This window comes from Eptatretus burgeri, unplaced genomic scaffold, assembly GCF_056783735.1.
Source record: "Eptatretus burgeri isolate ZD-2024b unplaced genomic scaffold, Ebu_testis_v1 Ebu_testis_scaffold_50, whole genome shotgun sequence".
Lineage (NCBI taxonomy): Eukaryota > Metazoa > Chordata > Myxini > Myxiniformes > Myxinidae > Eptatretus > Eptatretus burgeri.
In genome coordinates this window covers 1-20,044 of record NW_028222000.1, presented here as the reverse complement: position 1 = coordinate 20,044, position 20,044 = coordinate 1, and the positions used below count along the sequence as shown (strand labels likewise).

The 20,044-nt window shown below is 45.8% G+C and overlaps 2 protein-coding genes across 2 annotated transcripts; one reads left to right on the top strand and one right to left on the bottom strand.

The window, feature by feature from the left end:
• Positions 1-2,280: 2,280 nt before the first annotated feature.
• On the top strand, positions 2,281-3,276 carry LOC147007679 (protein FAM200A-like). Its single transcript, XM_085866602.1, has one exon. The coding sequence runs from the start codon at positions 2,281-2,283 to the stop codon at positions 3,274-3,276; it is 996 nt and encodes a 331-aa protein (XP_085722728.1).
• A 1,934-nt stretch (positions 3,277-5,210) lies between these two features.
• On the bottom strand, positions 5,211-14,895 carry LOC147007678 (uncharacterized). Its single transcript, XM_085866601.1, has 3 exons — positions 14,685-14,895; positions 14,292-14,429; positions 5,211-7,059 (listed from the first exon to the last, which is right to left on the bottom strand). The coding sequence occupies exons 1-3, from the start codon at positions 14,770-14,772 to the stop codon at positions 5,714-5,716; spliced, it is 1,572 nt and encodes a 523-aa protein (XP_085722727.1). The 5' UTR covers positions 14,773-14,895; the 3' UTR covers positions 5,211-5,713.
• Between the last annotated feature and the right edge of the window lie 5,149 nt (positions 14,896-20,044).

Here is a 20,044-nt window from a genome sequence, read left to right as displayed (position 1 = left end):
CACAGTTCCTGGGCCTTGGGTAATGTAAATATGAGAAATGTATATCGTTCTAATCCACCTGTTTGTTTGTTTAGTTCCGGCAATGTAGCTAAGTTGTCCGAATGAGTCTGTTCGTTTAGTTACGCAACGCACTCGGTTATTTATTTTTGGGACATGTATTCAAAATGTCGCACTCAGGGATCCGGATGTAAAATGTTCTGGGAGAACCTACACCTGCATGCCACACGAATGTTAACGACTCGGGTCGAGTCTGGCAAAAGGAAGGGGGGGGGGGTAGTGTTGCGGTTACCGGAACCGCATGCATACAACTGTCCCGAGACAGTTATGCCATTAATATACGTGTCTATAGACCCCTTCCTTTTGTTTCGTGGGGAAGACAAGGGAGTGCGTTGCGATGGTCTAATAGTTGGGTTATTAAATCATTTTCCCCTTTTATTTCATCCCCACTATTTTTCTTCCCTCCATTTCATTTCTGAGGTAAATCTGCCTGCTTGCCCCTCGTCTCGTCTACCACAGCGTGCAGCAAACCGAAGGTACCCTCTGCCTGCTTGCCCCTCGTCTTGTCTACCACAGCCGTGCATCAACGTCTACCCAAAACCAGACATGTGCAGCGAGTCACGTACGCTTTGGCACCCAGGTGGGCGGGCTGTGCCGGCGTCTGCCCGAAGCCCGGCCCAGGCTGGCGGGCCACGTGGGGGGTCGGAGCCAGTCAGAACGCCCGATTCGGGCGATGACATTGGATTTGCCACGAGCTCCGGGCTCGATAAAACACGGAGAAATCCTCCGTGTAAGTGTGGAATTGAGAAGTATTTTGTTCGGTTTGGGTGTTCTTCACGCGGAGTGTTCCTGCTACTTGACTCCGCCCACATCTCGCCTCGACGAATCGCCTCCTGCCTGCTCCCGCCCACTGCTCCACCCTCGCATTCTGGACTCCGCCCTTCTCCACTCAAGCTCCTCCTTCGGAACACGATCTCCACATGTGCGGCTGTGGCCAGAGCAACGCGACAATTGTCGGGTACCGCACCATGGAGCATCCCTCCCCCGAAACGCCCATGTACCGAAAACTATTACATCAACTCCCCTCCATCCCTGGCTGCAAAAGTCCTTCACATTTGGGTTTCTTTTTCTGTGTGTGTCTGAGTGTGCTGGCGCCTGTCTGTCAAGTAAGCCTGTCGAAGATCCTTATTGTTGTTGCTGTTAATAATCTCGCGTCAAGTCTGCACTGTGTCTGCTTTAGTAAGTTGCTTGATTATTGTCACACCCCACACCCCTCTCCTCTTTCCCTGCGTTACATACCCAATAAACCCTTGTTGTACCACATGCTTTTCTCGCATGCTGGAAATAAATAATCATCATTAGAAATATTCCCAGCTCGCCTTTGTCTTCTCTCTCATTGGTCCAGCATGGTTCGAATCTCAGTTTAGCCGGGTCTTTATTCCCAACGATCCGTTCCTACTTTTTCCGGTACGTCCTTGGCAGTGCCGCTCGGCTGCATCCGATCCGGAAAGGTGATCCGATCCGGTAGATTTGTGTTTTCAAAACTATGGGTCGCGACCCAAACGTGGGTTGCAAAGGGTCCAAAAATGGGTCGCGAGGACCACGGCAAAAAAAATATTTTTTCTAAATCAAGCGGGTAAAAGGCAATTGTGCAAACGCCACATCGTAGGACAATGCCGTTTGGTACCCTTCCACTCGATAATTCAGCCCGAGGTGCAGATACACTTCCGTTTCTACCTACTCTTGCCGTTCAGGACTTTGCACCCGCCCAAAACGGTTAACTGCAGGCCAATCATTTCGCCAGCTCGCCTTTCCAATTACTCGCTCTCTCTGCAATCTAAGTAATTTCGTGAGGTGACGAACTCAGTCCGGTCACTTCACATTGGCTGACCGACAAGTCGAGACGCTGTTTTGTGTGATCTGCCTTGCTGGCTGGACTGCGCAGCGCAGTTTTCTGCTCCACATTGCGTTGCGTGTTTTGTGTCAGTTCGCCTTGACACTGACTCCACTGACTGATCTAGTCGCCTCTTTCGTTTTGCAGGATGGCAAAGCGTTCCTACAATCAAGCATTTTTGGATGTGGGCTTCACTTCTATCAGTGATCGTGATTCTGTGAAGCCACAATGTGTGTTGTGCTTCGAAGTGCTGTCCAACGAATCGCTGAAGGAAAACAAACTGAAGAGGCATCTGGCGACGAAGCACGCGGAGCACGTCAACAAGGATCGTGAGTTTTTCGAGCGCCGAGAAGCGGCTCTGAAGCGGAGCCGGTTTGAGCCGGCGACGAATGCAGTGCTTTTGGCCGCCAAGCAAGCGACGCTGGAGCAGGCAGGAGCAGGCATCCTTCCTCGTCGCGCAGCGCATCGCAAGGAAGATGAAGCCGCACACGATCGGCGAACAGCTCGTCAAGCCCGCAGCCATGGACATGGCCAGACTCGTCTGCCGCGACGACGCGCCCAAGAAAATGCAGTCCATCTCGCTGTCCGACAACACGATTCGCAGCCACATCGTCGACCTTTCGCGAGATATAGAGCTGCAGATATTCCTCAACGAGAAGAACCATCGCCATGCCATCCGGTTCCACGAGAAGCCCTGGATGCTGAAAGTCTGCTACCTCAACGACGTCTTCGCCTCAGTGAACGAACTGAACACATCCATGCAAGGCAGGGATCAAAACATCATCACGCTCTCCGAGAAACTGTCGACCTTCAAGGAAAAGCTGCTGCTCTGGAAGGGGAAACTGGAGCGCAGAAGAACAGCGGTGTTTCCGTCATTGAACGAGTACTTGGAGGAGTGGGAGGACGACGAGATTGGAGTGCTCGATGCGATCAAGCCCATCCTGGTGAACCATTTGGAGAACCTGATCACCGAGTTCGATCGCTACATCCTGGACAGAGATCTGGCGTCCCAGCACTGGATCAGGAATCTGTTCCAGGCTAAGGTTGACGCCCTGTCTGAGGATGCCCATGGACTGCAGGAAGAGTTCATCGAGCTGCATCACGACGAGTTCCATCGACAACTCTACGACAAAGCGTCACTTGGAGAGTTCTGGACTGCGGTCAAGAAAGAAAAGCCCATAATCGGCGCTGAAGTCATGAATGTTCTGCTCCCGTTTGCGACCACGTATCTGCGTGAGCAAGGCTTTTCGATGCTGACGGTCATCAAAACCAAGGCGCGCAATCGCCTCGACCCCGGCCACGACATGCGCATTGCGCTCAGCAAGATCGAGCCCCGCATCGAAGACATCATGCAGACGAAGCTGCAATTACACCTCTCGCACTAATATAGTATGTATTAGCGCTGTTTGTCTGATTTTATTATGATTTTATGTTTCGTGGAAAAAGACGCTGATTGAAGCTTGGGTCGCGAGATTTTCACCACACCCGGAGTTGGGTCGCGCTCAAAAAAGTTTGGTAAACACTGCGGTGGAGTGATCCGGTTCGGACAAGGCGTACTGAGGGTGTGGTTTCCCGGTGGTTAAACCGCATGGTTAATTAGGTAACCTGATTCTCGACGGGAGGACCCGAGGTCACACGATTGAGTTATTAGCGTCCACGGTGGGTTAAGCGACCCGCCGCGTCACGGAATTATCCGTGAGCGACGGCCTCCAATTCCAGGGAGTCTGGTGGGAATCGACGAAGGGGGATCGAACCCCCACCAAGTGGTCTTCTCACCCGACCCCGCAACAATATAAAACCTTCTTCCCCAGAATGGCTGGACAGATCAAGAGAAAACTTCACCTAAATGTTCCCCAAGCATGTGTGCACCAGGTTAAGGAATAATTCATGTCACATGGTTTGGCAGCCATATTGGATTTAAAGAATATGAAATAATGTTTTCTCTGGAACCGCTGAATGTCGACATAAAACTTCATGGGGAATACACGTTTTAAATTCTAGTAGTGATGGGGAATACATGTTTTAAATTCTAGTAGTGATGGGGAATACATGTTTTAAATTCTAGTCGTGATGGGGAATACATGTTTTAAATTCTAGTCGTGATGGGGAATACATGTTTTAAATTCTAGTAGTGACGGGGAATACATGTTTTAAATTCTAGTAGTGATGGGGAATACATGTTTTAAATTCTAGTAGTGACGGGGAATAGATGTTTTAAATTCTAGTCGTGATGGGGAATACATGTTTTAAATTCTAGTAGTGATGGGGAATACATGTTTTAAATTCTAGTCGTGATGAGGAATACATGTTTTAAATTCTAGTCGTGATGAGGAATACATGTTTTAAATTCTAGTAGTGATGGGGAATACATGTTTTAAATTCTAGTAGTGATGGGGAATACATGTTTTAAATTCTAGTCGTGATGAGGAATACATGTTTTAAATTCTAGTAGTGATGGGGAATACATGTTTTAAATTCTAGTAGTGATGGGGAATACATGTTTTAAATTCTAGTAGTGATGGGGAATACATGTTTTAAATTCTAGTAGTGACGGGGAATACATGTTTTAAATTTCAACTTGATTGGATGTATGGTCTTGCAGCCAGAATTATTAATTTTTTTGATATGGGGTTGTTTTATTTTATGTTAATCAACCTCACTTGGCTGTTCCTGAACGGGTTTGAGGGTGGAGGAGTAACAGCTGAAAAGTGAATCATATCCAGGTTTCTACTGATGACTTCATCTTTTATTTTTGCTTGTGTGAGTTCCTTCTGATTACTCCAATGCAGGACTGTATCTGTTTGGTCTTCCATTTGATTTGAATTTATTTTAATCCCATTCTCAATTTAATTTAACAATTAATAAAAAAAACACTTCACGGGTCAGGGTCAGGGTCAGGTGTCCGATCAAAGTGGGGTTGCATCAAAGCGGGACTTCTTGGAACCCGGTCATCACTGCCAGCAGTTATAAAGTGGCAGTTCTAATTATGTCTCTTCTTCATTATGTAACACACCAGTACACAAACGTCACACAACATCCACCGCATAAAAGTTCACCAACACCACACAAGACAAGTTCTGGCGAGGGTCTGCAATCTCTGATTGCTCTTTTTCTTGTTTATCAATGTTTTTTATATAAATAAACACAGCCCCCTGTATTCACGAGGTTCCTTCAGTTTTTCCCTCGATGTGAGAGCATTTTCTCCTTCGCAACTGCAGTATGTTGCTGAAACTCATCTCCAAGGATGCACCTGTGTGCGAGTAGTGTAACTTGGTAAAATAAATAATGGGAAAGTTATCAAAGATGAGGGCTGAAACGATTGGGAAAAACAAACAATTTAATGATTCACACCTGTACACCTGATCATAAGGACGTGCAAAGAATAAACCCTGACAGGTGATGTGAAGAACTCCCGACAAGAGGAAGAACAAACACAGATATGGGATTTAAGATATCCCAAAGTTTGAGAAACAAAATAGGATTCCAGTTCAAGTTTAAAATCTATATGTATAAAAGGTATAAAAGGTGTGTGTATTTTTGTATGTGTAAAAAAGATGTATAACGTGATTGTGTGTTGGTATGATTGTGTGTGTTTGAGTGTATTTGTGTGATTGTTTGAGTGTATTCATGTGGTTGTGTGTGTGTGTGTGTGTATCCACATACATTTTGGGAAAGGGTCATGTTTGTTCGAGCAAGTTTTAGTTTTCTTGTTCTCAGAGTTTTGTTCCGGTGGTTATTTTCAGGATCGTCACTGAACCCCAGACAGTCTCTAACTCGAGTTATTTTGTGGTAATATTCATTCCCAGGGATATTTTGGAAGATCTAACAGAGGTTCTTCATCATCACTCCAGTTGCCACAGGTATCACTGACACAATGTGGACACTCTTCAACTTCCAGGTTATTTTGACTTCATTTTCCAGATCCCGGTATTTGGTCATTTCCCTGACAACACGGGATTCACACCTCTGTTGTATCTTCGTGTGTATTTTTTGATGACGAGATAAAGTTGATGATTGCGAAAACGCCTTATCACAAACAGAGCATTTGTGGGGTTTATTCCCGGAATGTATTCGTTCATGGTTTTGTAAATTTGAAGATTGATTAAACGCCTTGTTACAAACAGAACACTTGTAGGGTTTATTCCCGGAATGTGTATTTTGATGATAATTTAAAGCTGGTGAAGAAAAAAAGGCCTTCGAGCACACAGAACACTTGAAGGGTTTATCACCGGAATGTATTCGTTCATGGTTATGTAAACTTGATGATTGATTAAACGCTTTGTAACAAACAGAACACGTGTAGGGTTTACACCCCGTATGTATTCGTTCATGGTTATGTAAAGTTGATAAAGAAAAAAATGTTTTGTTGCAAACAGAACACTTGTGGGGTTTATACCCAGAATGTGTATTTTGATGATAATTTAAAGCTGGTGAAGAAAAAAAGGCCTTCGAGCACACAGAACACTTGTATGGTTTATCCCCGGAATGTATTCGTTCATGGTTTTGTAAACTTGATGATTGATTAAACGCCTTGTTACACACAGAACACTTGTAGGGTTTATACCCAGAATGTGTATTTTGATGATAATTTAAACCTGATGACGAATAAAAGGCCTTCGAGCACACAGGACACTTGTGGGGTTTCTCCCCGGAATGTATTCGTCCATGTTTATATAAACTTGATGATTGATTAAACGCCTTGTTACACACAGAACACCTGAAGGGTTTACACCCCGTATGTATTTTTTGATGACGATATAAATTTGATGAAGAACAAAAAGCCTTCCTGCATTGTGAACACTTGTAGGGTTTCTCACCGGTGTGCAACGTTTGATGTGTCAACAGATATGAAGAAGAAGCAAATCCCTTCTGACACACAGTGCACCTGTATGACGTCTCACCTGCGCATATTTCAACACATCCTTTTAAACATGATGAGGAGGTGAAGTCTTTGTTGGAAACAGCAAAATTGTTTGTCTTCTCACTTCTTTGGCTCTCCTGTTGCAAGACATTGATAAACCTGTCGCAGTTGTTGTTGTTGTTTGTAGACACACCCCGAAACTTGTCAACATCCTGACAGAAAGTCTCTGTCAGGTGATGATCGAAAGAAACTTCTCTGTCAAATGACGAGGAACAGTTGATACTTGAAGACTTTTCAATTATATTCTCTGCAAATTAACAATGGAGCAAAAACATCAATAAATCACTTTTAAAAGTTGAACAGCACTCCGAGAGCACATAGTCTCACCTTGCACGTTCATTCTGAACAAAATTACCATTATTAACTCAACACCCCACTATTATGGCGCACGACTATCATGGCCCACATCCATGCACCCTATTATATCACATTGTTTCTTAGAATGGGTTATGAACGTCAAAAATGTAATTATTCACTCACGTCTGGTCAAAGGTCAGATAAAGGAAGTTTCAGATTTTTCAGAGAAGGATTTCAATTAAACCAATCATGGCTGGAATTACACTACACTGATGATATCATCATTATCACACTATATACCCCATGGGGAGTTGATAACATGTGCAAAGTTTCAATTATTTTCGTTGAGTGGTTTCAGAAAATGATATTCAATTTTTCCCTTTAATTAAATATGGCTGCCATACCATGTGACACATGACGACAATGTTAACAATAAAAACATTCTCCATCGGGAGTTCCTCCGATGCTTAAAATTTTGCATCGATCGGACAAGCGGAAACAGAGAAATCAATTTTTAAAGTGAAAATATGAAGGCGTGGACACATAGACAGACAGACACAAACACAAACAGACACATTGAACACATTGGACAAATACATCAGTTCAGGAAAGGAAAGACAAACCCAAAACTGAAAAAGAGAATTCAAAATGTAAAAAAACAAACACAAAATTGGAGACAAAGACCTCGAGAGCTTGGGTGTTGAAAACAAACTCAATCTGGAAATGATAGCTGGAAAGATAAAGATAATAAATAACAAGTCTGAAGACGACGATGGTTCACGAGCGGTATTTGACGATGTAGATTGCTTCAGAAGTCAAGGATGAGACAATGTGATAATTTTTGACCAAGTGATAAAAATGATCAACATGATGTGGTACGAGTGACGGGTTATTCGCTGCAAAATGCAGAAAACCCGGTTTCGTTCAACAACTTTCAATATTTTACTTTTGCATAACCTTCAATGGTCACAAAACAATGTTGTGGACATTAAAATAAGGAAACAGGATACGTGCTATAGCTTAATGGAGTTAGTTCGTCAAAGAAGGTCGAAAACCTGGTTCTATTCCCACAACTTTAAAAATTTGACCTTTGTGAACTTTAAAGGTCAAAGGTCAAGGATTATGACCTTTGATGCAAAACTTCCTCTTGAACATTCCAGGAACAATATAACGTTATATAGGCTATATGGCATTTCGCACTCCTCGGATTATCCATACTTTGATGAAATCGGCGTAAAAACAAACTTGAAGGGGGCGCCATGGGCAAGGTGTTCGAGACAGAGCAAAATGGTTTCAAGACTTTCGGTGGGGAATGATCTCAAGATTATGCAAAAAAATATTGTCATCCTCGCTCTCAAAGTTTGGGCGGTCGTATGATTTTTATGTCAAAATTCGCAATTTTTTAAGTTCGTGACCTTGTGACCTTGACCTTGGGAGAAAAATGAAATATCGAGCTCTGTGGGGCTATGCAGGTGCCATTGGGCTAACCAAATTCCGAAACCCCTGCCAATTCGACAAACCCCTCGGAGAAGATGGATTTTTATGACAAAATTCGCAATTTTCTAAGTTTGTGACCTTGTGACCTTGACCTTGGGGCGAAAATGAAAAATCGACCTCCGTGGGGCTATGCAGGTGCCATTCGGCTGACCAAATACCGAAACCACTGCCAGATTCAACAAACCCCCTCGGAGAAGATGCAAATTGAAATTGGCTACCCGCTAATAACACGTTTTTTTGGGCGTGGCTCCGCCCATAATGGGCGCACCACGCCCATTCTCAGGAAAACACAACTGGATCATGATATGTACCTCCCACCAAACTTTTATCAGGATCGGATCAACACCCACGGAGCTATGCTCGGGACAGACAGACAGACAGACAAGCCGGTAGGTGGACATGGGTTTCCGGCCGTTGCTACGCAACGGAGGGGTCCATAGCAACGGTTCTTTCTCACACATAACTTGGACATACCATAAACCTACCATTCCAGTTTCATGTATATCTGACTCATCGTCTCTGAGATATAACGAACTTCGTTTTTTATTGTTTTCGACCAGGGTTCATTCAAAGTCTATCTTCTCCGACAGTTTTCATAGGATCCGGCTGGAAATTTTTGACAATATGGCTGAATGTACTACCCACAGTCGCTCGTGGCCAGATTTTTGATTTTCGAAAAAATAAATTTTTTATGATTTTTCAAAAATTTCAAAACGTTTCAAAGTCCCGTTGCTAGGCAACGGATGGGTTCATAGCAACGGTTCTCATTTGCACACAACTTGGTCATGGTATGAACCTACCAACCAAGTTTCATCGAAATCGAAAAATTTCAAAAAATTCAAAGTCCCGTTGCTTGGCAACAGATGGGTCCATAGCAACGGCTCTCATTTGCACACAACTTGGTCATGGTATGAACCTACCAACCAAGTTTCATTGAAATAGCCATTGTATTAACGGAGCACTGGACCGAACAGAGAGACAAACATATCGACGGAAAAAGTGATAATAAAGGGAGAACAAATTTCAAAATTTTTTTTTTTCGACTGGATCGACGACCCAACAGACAAACAAGCCGGTAGGCGGACATGGGTAGTCGCCTACCCAATAGAACCTGATGCGATGGGCCCGTTCGATGGGGAATGACCTGAGGATTAAGCACAAGAAAATTCATGATTCTCGCTTCAAGGGTTAATGCTGCAGATTGTTTTTCGTTAAAATTCCCCCACATTTAGAGGTTTTTCGGCCGTTGCTAGGCAACGGAGGGGTCCATAGCAACAATTCTTTCTCACACATCACTAGGACATACCATGAACCTACCATGCCAGTTTCATGGAAATCTGACTCATAGTCTCTGAGAAAAAATGAACTTCGTTTTTTAATTGTTTTTGACCAGGGTTCATTCAAACTCAACCTTCTACGACAGTTTTAATAGGATCCGGCTGATGGCTGATTTTAATAGGATAATTTGACAATATGGCTGAATGTACTGCCCACAGTCGCTCTTGGCACGATTTTTGATTTTCGAAAAAATAATTTTTTTATGATTTTTCAAAAATTTAAAAGTCCCGTTGCTAGGCAACGGTGATGCCCAGAGCAACGGTTCTCATTTGCACACAACCAGGTCATGGTATAAACCAACCAACTAAGTTTCATCGAAATCGCCATTGTATTAACTGAAATCGCCATTTTAAATACTGATAAGGGAAGAACAAATCTCAAAAAATATATATATATATATATTTCGACTCGATCGACTTCTCAATATCGACGGAAATACTGATAATAAGGGGAGAACAAATTTCAAAAAAAAAATTTTTTAATTTTTTTTTTTCGACGAGATCGACTCCCCAACAGACAGACAAAAGCCGTTCGGCGACATGGCTGCTCGCTCTCGATGGAAAGCTGGCCGACGCGACTAGCCGATATTCATGTACATGCTATCAATCAATTTAGCACAATAAATATGATTATCACAGCCCTCTTCGTTTGCGCCCAGAAACCCGCCTTGTGAAATTCCAGGCATGTTTCCAAAGAGACTCTAACAAATGGCAGCCCTGGTAATTCCATTTATCTATTCGCTAAAGATTTTATTTTTTTAGATGATGCTGCAAGACATTCTCCTTGGGCACAAAAAAACAGGTCCTTCGGAGGTCCAGTTTCGGAGGTATTGATTTTTTTGTGCGATAAAGTATTTTAGCTGTTGCTAAGCAACGGATGGTGTGCATAGCAACCATTCATTTTTGTGTACATGCGGCCACATTGTTCACATGTCACCCAAGTTTCATCAAAATAACACTCTTTCTCTTAGAGATATACGCAATTAACCGTTTCTGAAATGTTCGACATGTACTCGCCCAAAACCTATCTCCTCCGACAAATATTTTTTGTTAGGGCTGCAAATTGGCATGAAGGGAGCGAGATAGAATGCGCACAGAACTCTAGGCTTCGATTTTTCGATTTTTTTTTATCTTTTCGATTTTTTGACCACTCTAAAGGGCCGTTGCTCTGCCGTTGCTTGGGCCCGGGGTCCCATTTTCGAAAGCACACGATTCCCAGAAATATTGGTCCTCCCCACCAAATTACATTGGAATCGGTTGAGTGGTTTAGTCCCTTGGCTTGACCAAAGTTTCGCGGACAGACAGACAGATGGAAATGTCCAGAATAAGGGTGCTCTAACAGCAGCCAACAGACAAGCCGGTCGGCCACGAGGGATCCGCGAGGATCGAAGCATTGGATACGATGCTTTTCATTCTGACCGATCCACCGACGAAGATTCATAGCCAAGACGTATTGGTTCACATACAATTGTTCCTGTCTGGCAAGATTTTTCCTATTGCGTATTTTGCCAACTGGCACTCCTCATAAAAAATGACAGTAAATGGACACCCTATTTTTGAAGGACGACCATTTCGAAAAAAAAAACCTAAATCAAGTAAAAGTAAAATTACTCTCGAGTAAAATTTTCTAAATATCTCGAACTGTTTGATTCCGAAGTCTCGTTTCTCCACATTCAAAACTGTAGGACAAGTATTGAAAATAGTGAACGCGGTTTTTCGGCCGCTGCATAGCAACGGGTGGTTGCTCAGCAACGAAACTCAAACGCGCACACTCCCAGCCCATATGGCACCTGTGCGCCAAGTTTCATCGAAATCGGTTTGCTGGTTTGTGCTGTGGAACCTCGCGTTGCAGACACGCACACACACACACACACACACACACACACACACACACACACACACACACACACACACACACACACACACACACACGGAAAACCCGACAATAAGGGTACTCTCGCGACTACCCAACAGACGGAAAACCCGAAAATAAGGGTACTCTGGCGACCACCCAACAGACGGAAAACCCGACAATAATGGATATCTCGCGAATCCAACAGAGGGAAAACCCGACAACAAGGGTATTCTCGCGACCACCGAACAGACGGAAAACCCGACAATAAGGGTACTCTGGCGACCACCCAACAGACGGAAAACCCGACAATAAGGGATATCTAGCGAATCCAACAGACGGAAAACCCGCCAATAAGGGTACTCTGGCGACCACCCAACAGACGGAAAACCCGAAAATAAAGGTACTCTAACGAATCCAACAGACCCGACAATAAGGGTACTCCAGCGAATCCAACAGACAAACATATCGACGGAAATACTGATAATAATAAGGGTCGAAAAAAAAAATCAAAAAAAATTGTTTTTTGACATTTGTTTTTTCGACAAGATCGACGACCCAACAAACAAACCGGACGATTACAATATCCCGCTCCCTCCCTCCGGGGGGCGGAATAATAATTGAGCTTTATGGATTCCACCAGTACAAGTACCCGTTGCTTCCCTGACGGTTTCATCAAATGGCAGCACGTTGTCCTCTCAAACATTCTGCTCCATTCACTCCATCATTTTCCCGGGGTCATCTTCCCTCTGCTTGGAAGTCAACTGACATCATCTTCATGAACCATCCTTGCTGCTTCCATCTCCATCTGGCGTGAGCAAAAATCACCTCCGCTTCGCTGCAAAGTTCATTGTTGTTAACTTTGGTTTGAACCTCCGCTTGAAATGAGTGAAATGAAACATTCCCCTTCCCTCGTACTGCCTTCTGCTCCAATCAAGCTGCCTTCCCCCCCTCACGATGCCGCTCCCCCTCATGCTGCTTTCCCATCCCCTTGTGCCGCCTCCCCCTCCTCAACAGCAATGTATTACCAGATCACGGCAGGGAAGCCAAGAGGTACGCATGATCGCTCTCAGCTGTCTCGCCTGGGTTTGAATCCCGACCCAGCTATGAACTGTCATCCCGGTGTTTCACAGGCAGGGTGATTCATAAATGTGTGTGTTGTGTCCCGCATGGGTGTTAAACTCGGCTCACATCTGCCTGGATCCCCCTCCTCTCCCCTCCTCCTCTCCCTTCTCCCTCTCCAGCCCCTATCCCTCTCTATCCCACCCCTATCCATCTCTCTCTCTCTCTCTCTCTCTCTCTCTCTCTCTCTCTCTCTCTCTCTCTCTCTCTCTCTCTCTCTCTCTCTCTCTCTCTCTCTCTCTCTCTCTCTCTCTCTCTCTCTCTCTCTCTCTCATCCCTATCCCTCTCCCTTACCACTTTTGGTCTCTCTCCTCACCCTCTCTCGACTCACCCTATCCGTGTCTCTCCCACCACTCTTCCTCCTCTATCCTTTTATTCCCTCTTTCTCCCTCTTCCCCTCTCACCTCCATCCCCTCTCATCTCCCTCCTCTCCTCCATCCTTCCCATCCCTCCTTTCCCTCGTCAACTCCTTCCTCTCCCGACCTCCTCTCCCTCTTCCCTTGAATATTCCCATCAGCGAAGCGACAGGAAGTATTTGCTGGTAAACAAGTAAAAAACACGAATTAAGCTTTATATTTTACATTTCACACTTTCCTCAATTAAAAGAAGTTATGATAGACTATAAATTATTTAATTAGGTAGGTGCTCATGAGAGTTCAAGTCCCTGACCCTCAGTGATGGGTAATGTTGTTAAAAGTGTCCTTTATGATCGATCCCTGAAGACCACACTCTGTACAGAGGGAGCATCAGTGCTGCGACAGCAGTCACCTGGGTTATTGGACACAATCCTGGACAGGTGACCACTCTAACACAGGATACTCAAACGGCTCAATCATCCCAGCAAGCTGGTATCACTTTGCCAACCTCAGAAGGATGACAAGCTGAGTCAACCCCACCTGGCATTAATTCAACAGCCAAGTGGGATTTGAACTCAGGACCCAAGTAAACCAAGCCCACCACCTTAACGATGAAACAAACACCAGGTATACCTTTATGATATTTTACCAAAACAGATAAACAGAGTCGCTACAAACACACCTATCCCGTGACAATGGTTTCATAACAGTTCTTACAGCGGGTCAAAGGTCAACGTCACAGCTTCAGGTCAAAATTTCGGGAAAAATGATTTTGGGTCAAACCTCGACCTTGAACTTGTGACTTCCATCCATCGAGCAGAATTAATTAGTTTCCTGGTAAACTCTCACCAACTCTACTTTACAAACAGCCTCCTGGTTTAGTGGTAACTCAGTTCACCCTTCACATCTTTAAATATAATATTGAACATAATTTGGCCTTAAATAAGGTTGGTACAGGACGAGCTATAAACTCCCAACCTGGTGATGCACAGGGAAGGTGTTGCATCAGTGAGCATACCTTCCTCTGAAAGCAAAGGGAAGTCTCTTGTCTTCTCATCCAGTGATTCCTCGAGGACGTTAAATATGCCACTGCAGTCCTCAAGAACAGGCCATTGTGTGCCGGTGCAGAGGCCCATCATCACAAGTAAATCTTCATCTGATTTGTTGTAAACGAGATTAAAGAGGAATCGAATGATGAATGAAGTGATGAGGTATATAATGATGTCATACATCACATGTTCAAGTCAAGAGGGAGGGTAACGTGTCATGGATGGGATTTCCATTCACAATTCAATTCCGGCTCCGCTCCAGACATCGTGACATTCACTCAATCAATGAGTTCCTGTGTTAGTACACAGCACGGATCAGCACGGGAAACACAAGTTCTCGGTACGGAGTGAACGTCACGTACCGGGTCTGGACCCCCTTGTCCTCGGGTGAACCGACCATGGACCCGCGGTCTTCCGGAGAACCTCCCGGACCGACCACGTATCCTCCATCGGAGCCGCTCGTGGATCCCGGGGTGTTCTCTCTGAGATCTCAGGTCATGGTGGACCGCACGTCGTGTCGTGTGAAGGACGGTACGCTGTGGTAACCGAGTGAAGAGCGCGAGCTGTTTGGGGAAAAAGCGAACCGCGAGATCGCGGTGTCTGATTGGTTCCCGCCACATCACGTGTCCATGATTTAAAATAAGTTCAAACATTGAACGTTTCGTTTTAACGGATTGTTTGTGTTTTAGATTGTGTTGTGAAAGTGAAAAACGAGTCCGAGTTCGTCGATGATTATTCCCTCGATACGAATCAACGTTCTTTATTTTCTGTTTTTGTATTTATCGACAATCTTCCCTCCATAACGGAGTTATTTTTGGGTCATTCTCACGTAACTGACAGAATCAGGAGGTGGTAACATTTAAAATTCTTTGAACAAGATTAAAATTTTCAGGTCCGAATGTGGCATTTGGGACCAGGTGTATTTGATGAAAGCTTTTTAGGAAACGAATTTACGAAACCTTTTTGTCGGGTGCACGAGACTATTGACCGGCTGGGAGCGTGGCTGAGGAAATATGCGCAATTAGTGGAGGGCACGCCTGGCACCGAAGTAGTCGGCTGGAGTCGGCCAAGGGACGAAGCGACCGAGTTAGTGTAATGGGCACGGGTACCCACGGGAAAGGGACCCAGAGCGCCAAAATGCCATGTGGGCATCGACACGGAAATGCCAGGAAGGGCATTCCCCACATTCATAAGGAGTAGGTAGGCTCGCAGACAGCCTCAGCGACCCGGGGGTGCCGAAGATCGAGTTCGGCAGGTGGGTAGACCTGCCAGTGGAGCCACGCTGCCCAGCCACGAAATTGTATACGAAATTGGACATCCATGTCCTTGTTGTATAAAGGCCAGTTCAAATTTTTTTTTTTTTTTTTTTTTTTTTTTTGTATACCTTGGTCGAGGCTCGTATGAGAGCTAACACACAACTCACAGCAAGGAGGCATGAGACAAGAGGGGTGGGAGTGGAAGGGACAAAACATTGGGGAACAGACACAGGTGAACTGTGGAAGGGAGAGGGATGGGGATGGGACGGGGAACATGGCGAGGAGAAGATGGACATTACAGGGACTTTCAGGAAGGAAAGCAGGAGAATTGAAGGAAGTGGGCTTGGGTGGATTATCGGGGGTAGAAAAGATCGAGGATTTGGATGGGGGAAGATAAGAGGTGGTGGTGAACAGCTGTTTTGAAAGCCTGGAGGGAAGAATGGGAAAGAATAGAGTGAGGAAGTTTATTCCAAAGGCGGGAAAAAAGAGGAATGAAAGAGTGAAGATGAGCAGTGATTCGTGATTTTGGTAGTTTTACCAGAAGGGGGTTGTTGGCGGACCTTGAGCGCCCTGTGGAAATGTGGTTGGGACAAATCGCAGAGAGAGCAGGGGGGCAAGGCTGGAGAGGAGTCGGTAGAAGACAGAAAGACCACCGACCAACCTGCGGTGATTGAGTGAGAGGCCCAAAGACTCAGCTTCATTGCGGGAGATGCCAATGATCTTAAAAGCCCTGGTTTCGACAGCGTGAAGTCGAGAAAGGTGGGAGGCAGGAGCACCAGCCCAGAGGGGAGAGCAGTACTCCATCAGGCTACGGACAAAAGCTTTGTAAGTAGTCAGGAGCTCAAGAGGGCCGAGGAAGGACTTTGCACGACGGAGGATTCCCAGTCGGCGACTGGCTTTTGAGGCAAGGTTGGAAATGTGACTTTCCCAGGAAAGGTCATGGCAGATAGTGAGACCCAGAAGCTTGAAAGAAAAGACTTCTTCCAGAGGATTGTTGAGAAAGTGGATGGGGGGTTTTGTAAACGGTCCTTTCGAAGAGACATAGTGAGAGTGTGAGATTTGTGTGGATTGAAAGACATGTTCCACGTGTTGGACCAGTTTGTGATTTTATCCAGATCTGCAGTGAGCGAAGAAGCTGCTGCTTGCCGGTCTGAGGGATGACAGATGGTACGGCAGAGGGTGGAGTCGTCGGCAAAGAGAAATAGAGGATTTTCCAGAGAGTCCGAGAGATCATTGATGAAAACCAGAAAAAGAACAGGGCCCAGAACGCTACCTTGAGGAACTCCAGCCTGCACAGGAAGAGGGGATGAAAGAACTCCGTTTAGGGCCACACGTTGACTGCGACAGGAGAGGAAGTCTGCGAGCCATGAGTGGAGATGGCCTTGAATACCATGGGAAGAGAGTTTGGTGAGTAGGGCAGGGTGCCAGACTGTGTCAAAAGCACGTGATATGTCCAGGGATACGGCTCGGATTTCCTGTCTGGCATTGAGGACCTCCATCCATTGATGGGAGAGCAGTAGCAGCATATCCAGGGTAGAGTGACCTGGTCTGAAACCAAATTGATGATTGGAAATCAAGCCATTGGAGAAGAGGAAGGATTTCATGTCTGAAGCAATGATGGATTCCATAACCTTGCTGATGATTGGGAGAAGGCTGATTGGTCTGTAGTTACAGGGATCTGTTTTTGCACCTTTTTTATGCAGGGCAGTGATGTTAGCAGATTTCCAAGCAGATGGCAGATGACCTTGGGAAAATGAGAGGGTGAATAGAACAGAGAGAGGGTGAGCAAGAGCAGAAGAGCAGGCTTTGAGGACACGTGGGCTGATGCCGTCTGGACCGGTTGCAGAATCTGACTCGAGGTTTGAAAGCGAGCTCTCCACCTTGTCAGGAGAAAAGGATACAGAGTCCAGGGACAGTTGGGTGCGACTGGGTAAAGTGGGTAGAGATAGTGATGGGTTTGGGACACAAGATTTAGCTGCAAACACCGAGTTTAGACATTCAGCTTTATCACGTGTGGAATCAGCAGTGCGGCCATTTGAGGTAAGGGAGGGGATGGAGGGGGAACATACACCAGAAACAGATTTGATTAAACGCCACCAGGATTTTGAGGAGGGAGAGAGGTTTGAGAGTTCAGACTTGAGATGAGAAAGATGTTGTTTTCTGGCTCTCCTGAGGGTAGATACACACTTGTTCCGAGCTTTGTGGAAAGAACTGAGATTGCCCTCAGTTGGGTTTGCTTTCCATGAGGCAAAGGCAAGTTGTTTCAGGACAACTGCCTCACCACAAGCTTCAGTAAACCAAGGGCGGGAGGAAGGGTAAGACAACTGAACACGAGAGGGGATAAATCTGTGCATGAGGGAGAGCAAGTTTCTTTGAAAGAATTCCCAGGATGAGTTGATGTTTGAGAAAGTAGTGATAGGAGACCAGTCTGTAAGTTTGATGGCTGCTCGGAGACCCTGCCAGTCGGCTTGAGTGAAATGCCAGACTCGACGGCGGTGAGGTGGTTCTCTGATGACAGCCAGAGAGATGTCCACTTTAACAAGGACGTGGTCAGAAGAACCAATTGGAGCGAAGGAAGAGCAGCAGATATTGTCAGGGAAATTTGTCAAAATCAGATCCAGAAGAGATGGAGTACCATTGGTTGAGATCCGGGTCGGGAAGTTGACCGATTGAGTCAGTCCCAATGAGTCACAGAAAGCTTTTGCTGATGTCCCATGGCAGGTGAGAGAGGTACCCACACCTAGCCAACTGGCGTGATGACAATTGAAGTCGCCACATAAGAGGAAGAGAGAGTTTGGATGAGAAGATAGAAGATGGTCCATGTTTTCGGAGAGTGAGGTGTAGATGGAGTCATCACTGTTCGGTGGACGGTACAGTACACATATAAACATGAGGTGGGAGTGGAGGGGAAGCCGAAGCCAGAGGTATTCCTGGGGGTGTGGGGGAGTGAGAGCAGTGCAGGGAGAGTGAGGAATAGAGTCTTTGATGAAGAGAGCAACACCTCCACCAGGACGAGGCTCAGGTCTGTCATACCGGAGGAGGGAGTAACTAGGGAGAGATACTTGGGAGTCAGACACGTCTTGGGAGAGGAAAGTTTCTGTTAGGCAGATAATGTCTGGTTTGTCAGTGGCAACCTGCATGGAAAGATCTGAAAGGTTTGAGCGAAGGCCCCGGATATTTGAGGTCCACACTTTTAATGAAGAGGTAGGGGAGGAGGCTTTGGGTGCAGGAGGTGGAGGGGGCGGGGGAGGGTAGGACGAGGGACGAGGGGGGGAGGTAAGGAGGGTTGCTGAAGGAGTGTGGGGTATTGCAGAATAGCGAGGGGAGGGGGCCGAATGAGGAGGAGAAAAGGCTCTGTGGTGCTGGGAGAGAGGGGGGACAAGAGACAAGGAAGATGGCAGTTGAGGATTTGAGGAGGTGGAGTGAAGAGATGGAGGTGAGAGGGCAGTGGAGGGAGGCAGGTTGGTGGATGAGAGGGGGGCAACTTAGAGAAGGAAGAGTGAGGGGGATGAAAGGTGGGAGAAAGGTGAGGGGGGAATTTTTGAAAGAGGTGAGAGGGAGGCTTGGAGGGAGAAGAGTGGGATGGTTGCTTTGAGAGTGAGAGTGAGGGGTGAGGGGGGTGAGTTGGCACTGAAGTTGGAAAAAAAGAATGGTTGATGGAAAGCGAGCATCCATGGCAAACTGTGGTTTTTAAAAGTTTTAGGTCAGAGATGGACTGTGAGACGGCGTGTGGCCTGCCGTGAAAGGGTGAGTTGCCTCCAGCAACCAGGAACAGGAAAAATAAATAAAACCAACAAACAAAGGACCATTGAGGGCCCTGAAGACGCCTGATCATCGATTCCTGCTGCTGCACTCATCCCCGCATGTTGCCTTTATTGTTCTCTCCGAAAGTCACAGGTCCTGGGCCATGGGTAATGTCAATATGAGAACTGTATATCGTTCTAATCCACATGTTTGTTTGTTTATTTCCGGCAATGTAGCTCAGTTGTCCTAATGAGTCTGTTAGTTTCGTTACGCAACGCACGAGGTTATTTATTTTTGGGACATGTATTCAAAATGTCGCACTGGGGGATCCAGAGGTAAGCTGTACTGGGGGATCCTACACCTGCATGCCACACGAACGTTCACGGCTCAGGTCGAGTCTGGCAAAACGGAGGGGGGTAGTGTTGCGGTTCTCGGAACCGCATGCATGCAACAGATAGATGTCCCGAAACAGTTGTGCCATTAATATACGTGTCGATAGACCCCTTCCTTTTGTTTAGTGGGAAGACAAGGGAGTGCGTTGCGATGGTATAATAGTTCGGTTATTAAATCATTTTCCCCTTTTATTTCATCCCCACTCTTTTTCTTCCCTCCATTTCATTTATGAGGTTAATCTGCCTGCTTGCCCCTTGTCTCGTCTACCACAGCTTGCAGCACAACCCAGGGTACCCTCTGCCTGCTTGCCCCTCGTCTCGTCTACCACA

Excerpts from the sequence above, each read along its gene's own strand:
- LOC147007679 (XM_085866602.1), top strand. The coding sequence starts at position 2,281 with ATGCAGTGCTTTTGGCCGCCAAGCAAGCGACGCTGGAGCAGGCAGGAG.
- LOC147007678 (XM_085866601.1), bottom strand. The coding sequence starts at position 14,772 with ATGGAGGATACGTGGTCGGTCCGGGAGGTTCTCCGGAAGACCGCGGGT. Across the intron at positions 14,430-14,684 it reads GACAAGGGGGTCCAGACCCG|ATGAAGATTTACTTGTGATG; the intron begins GTACGTGACGTT and ends ACAACAAATCAG. Across the intron at positions 7,060-14,291 it reads CCCTTTGCTTTCAGAGGAAG|AGAATATAATTGAAAAGTCT; the intron begins GTATGCTCACTG and ends GTTAATTTGCAG.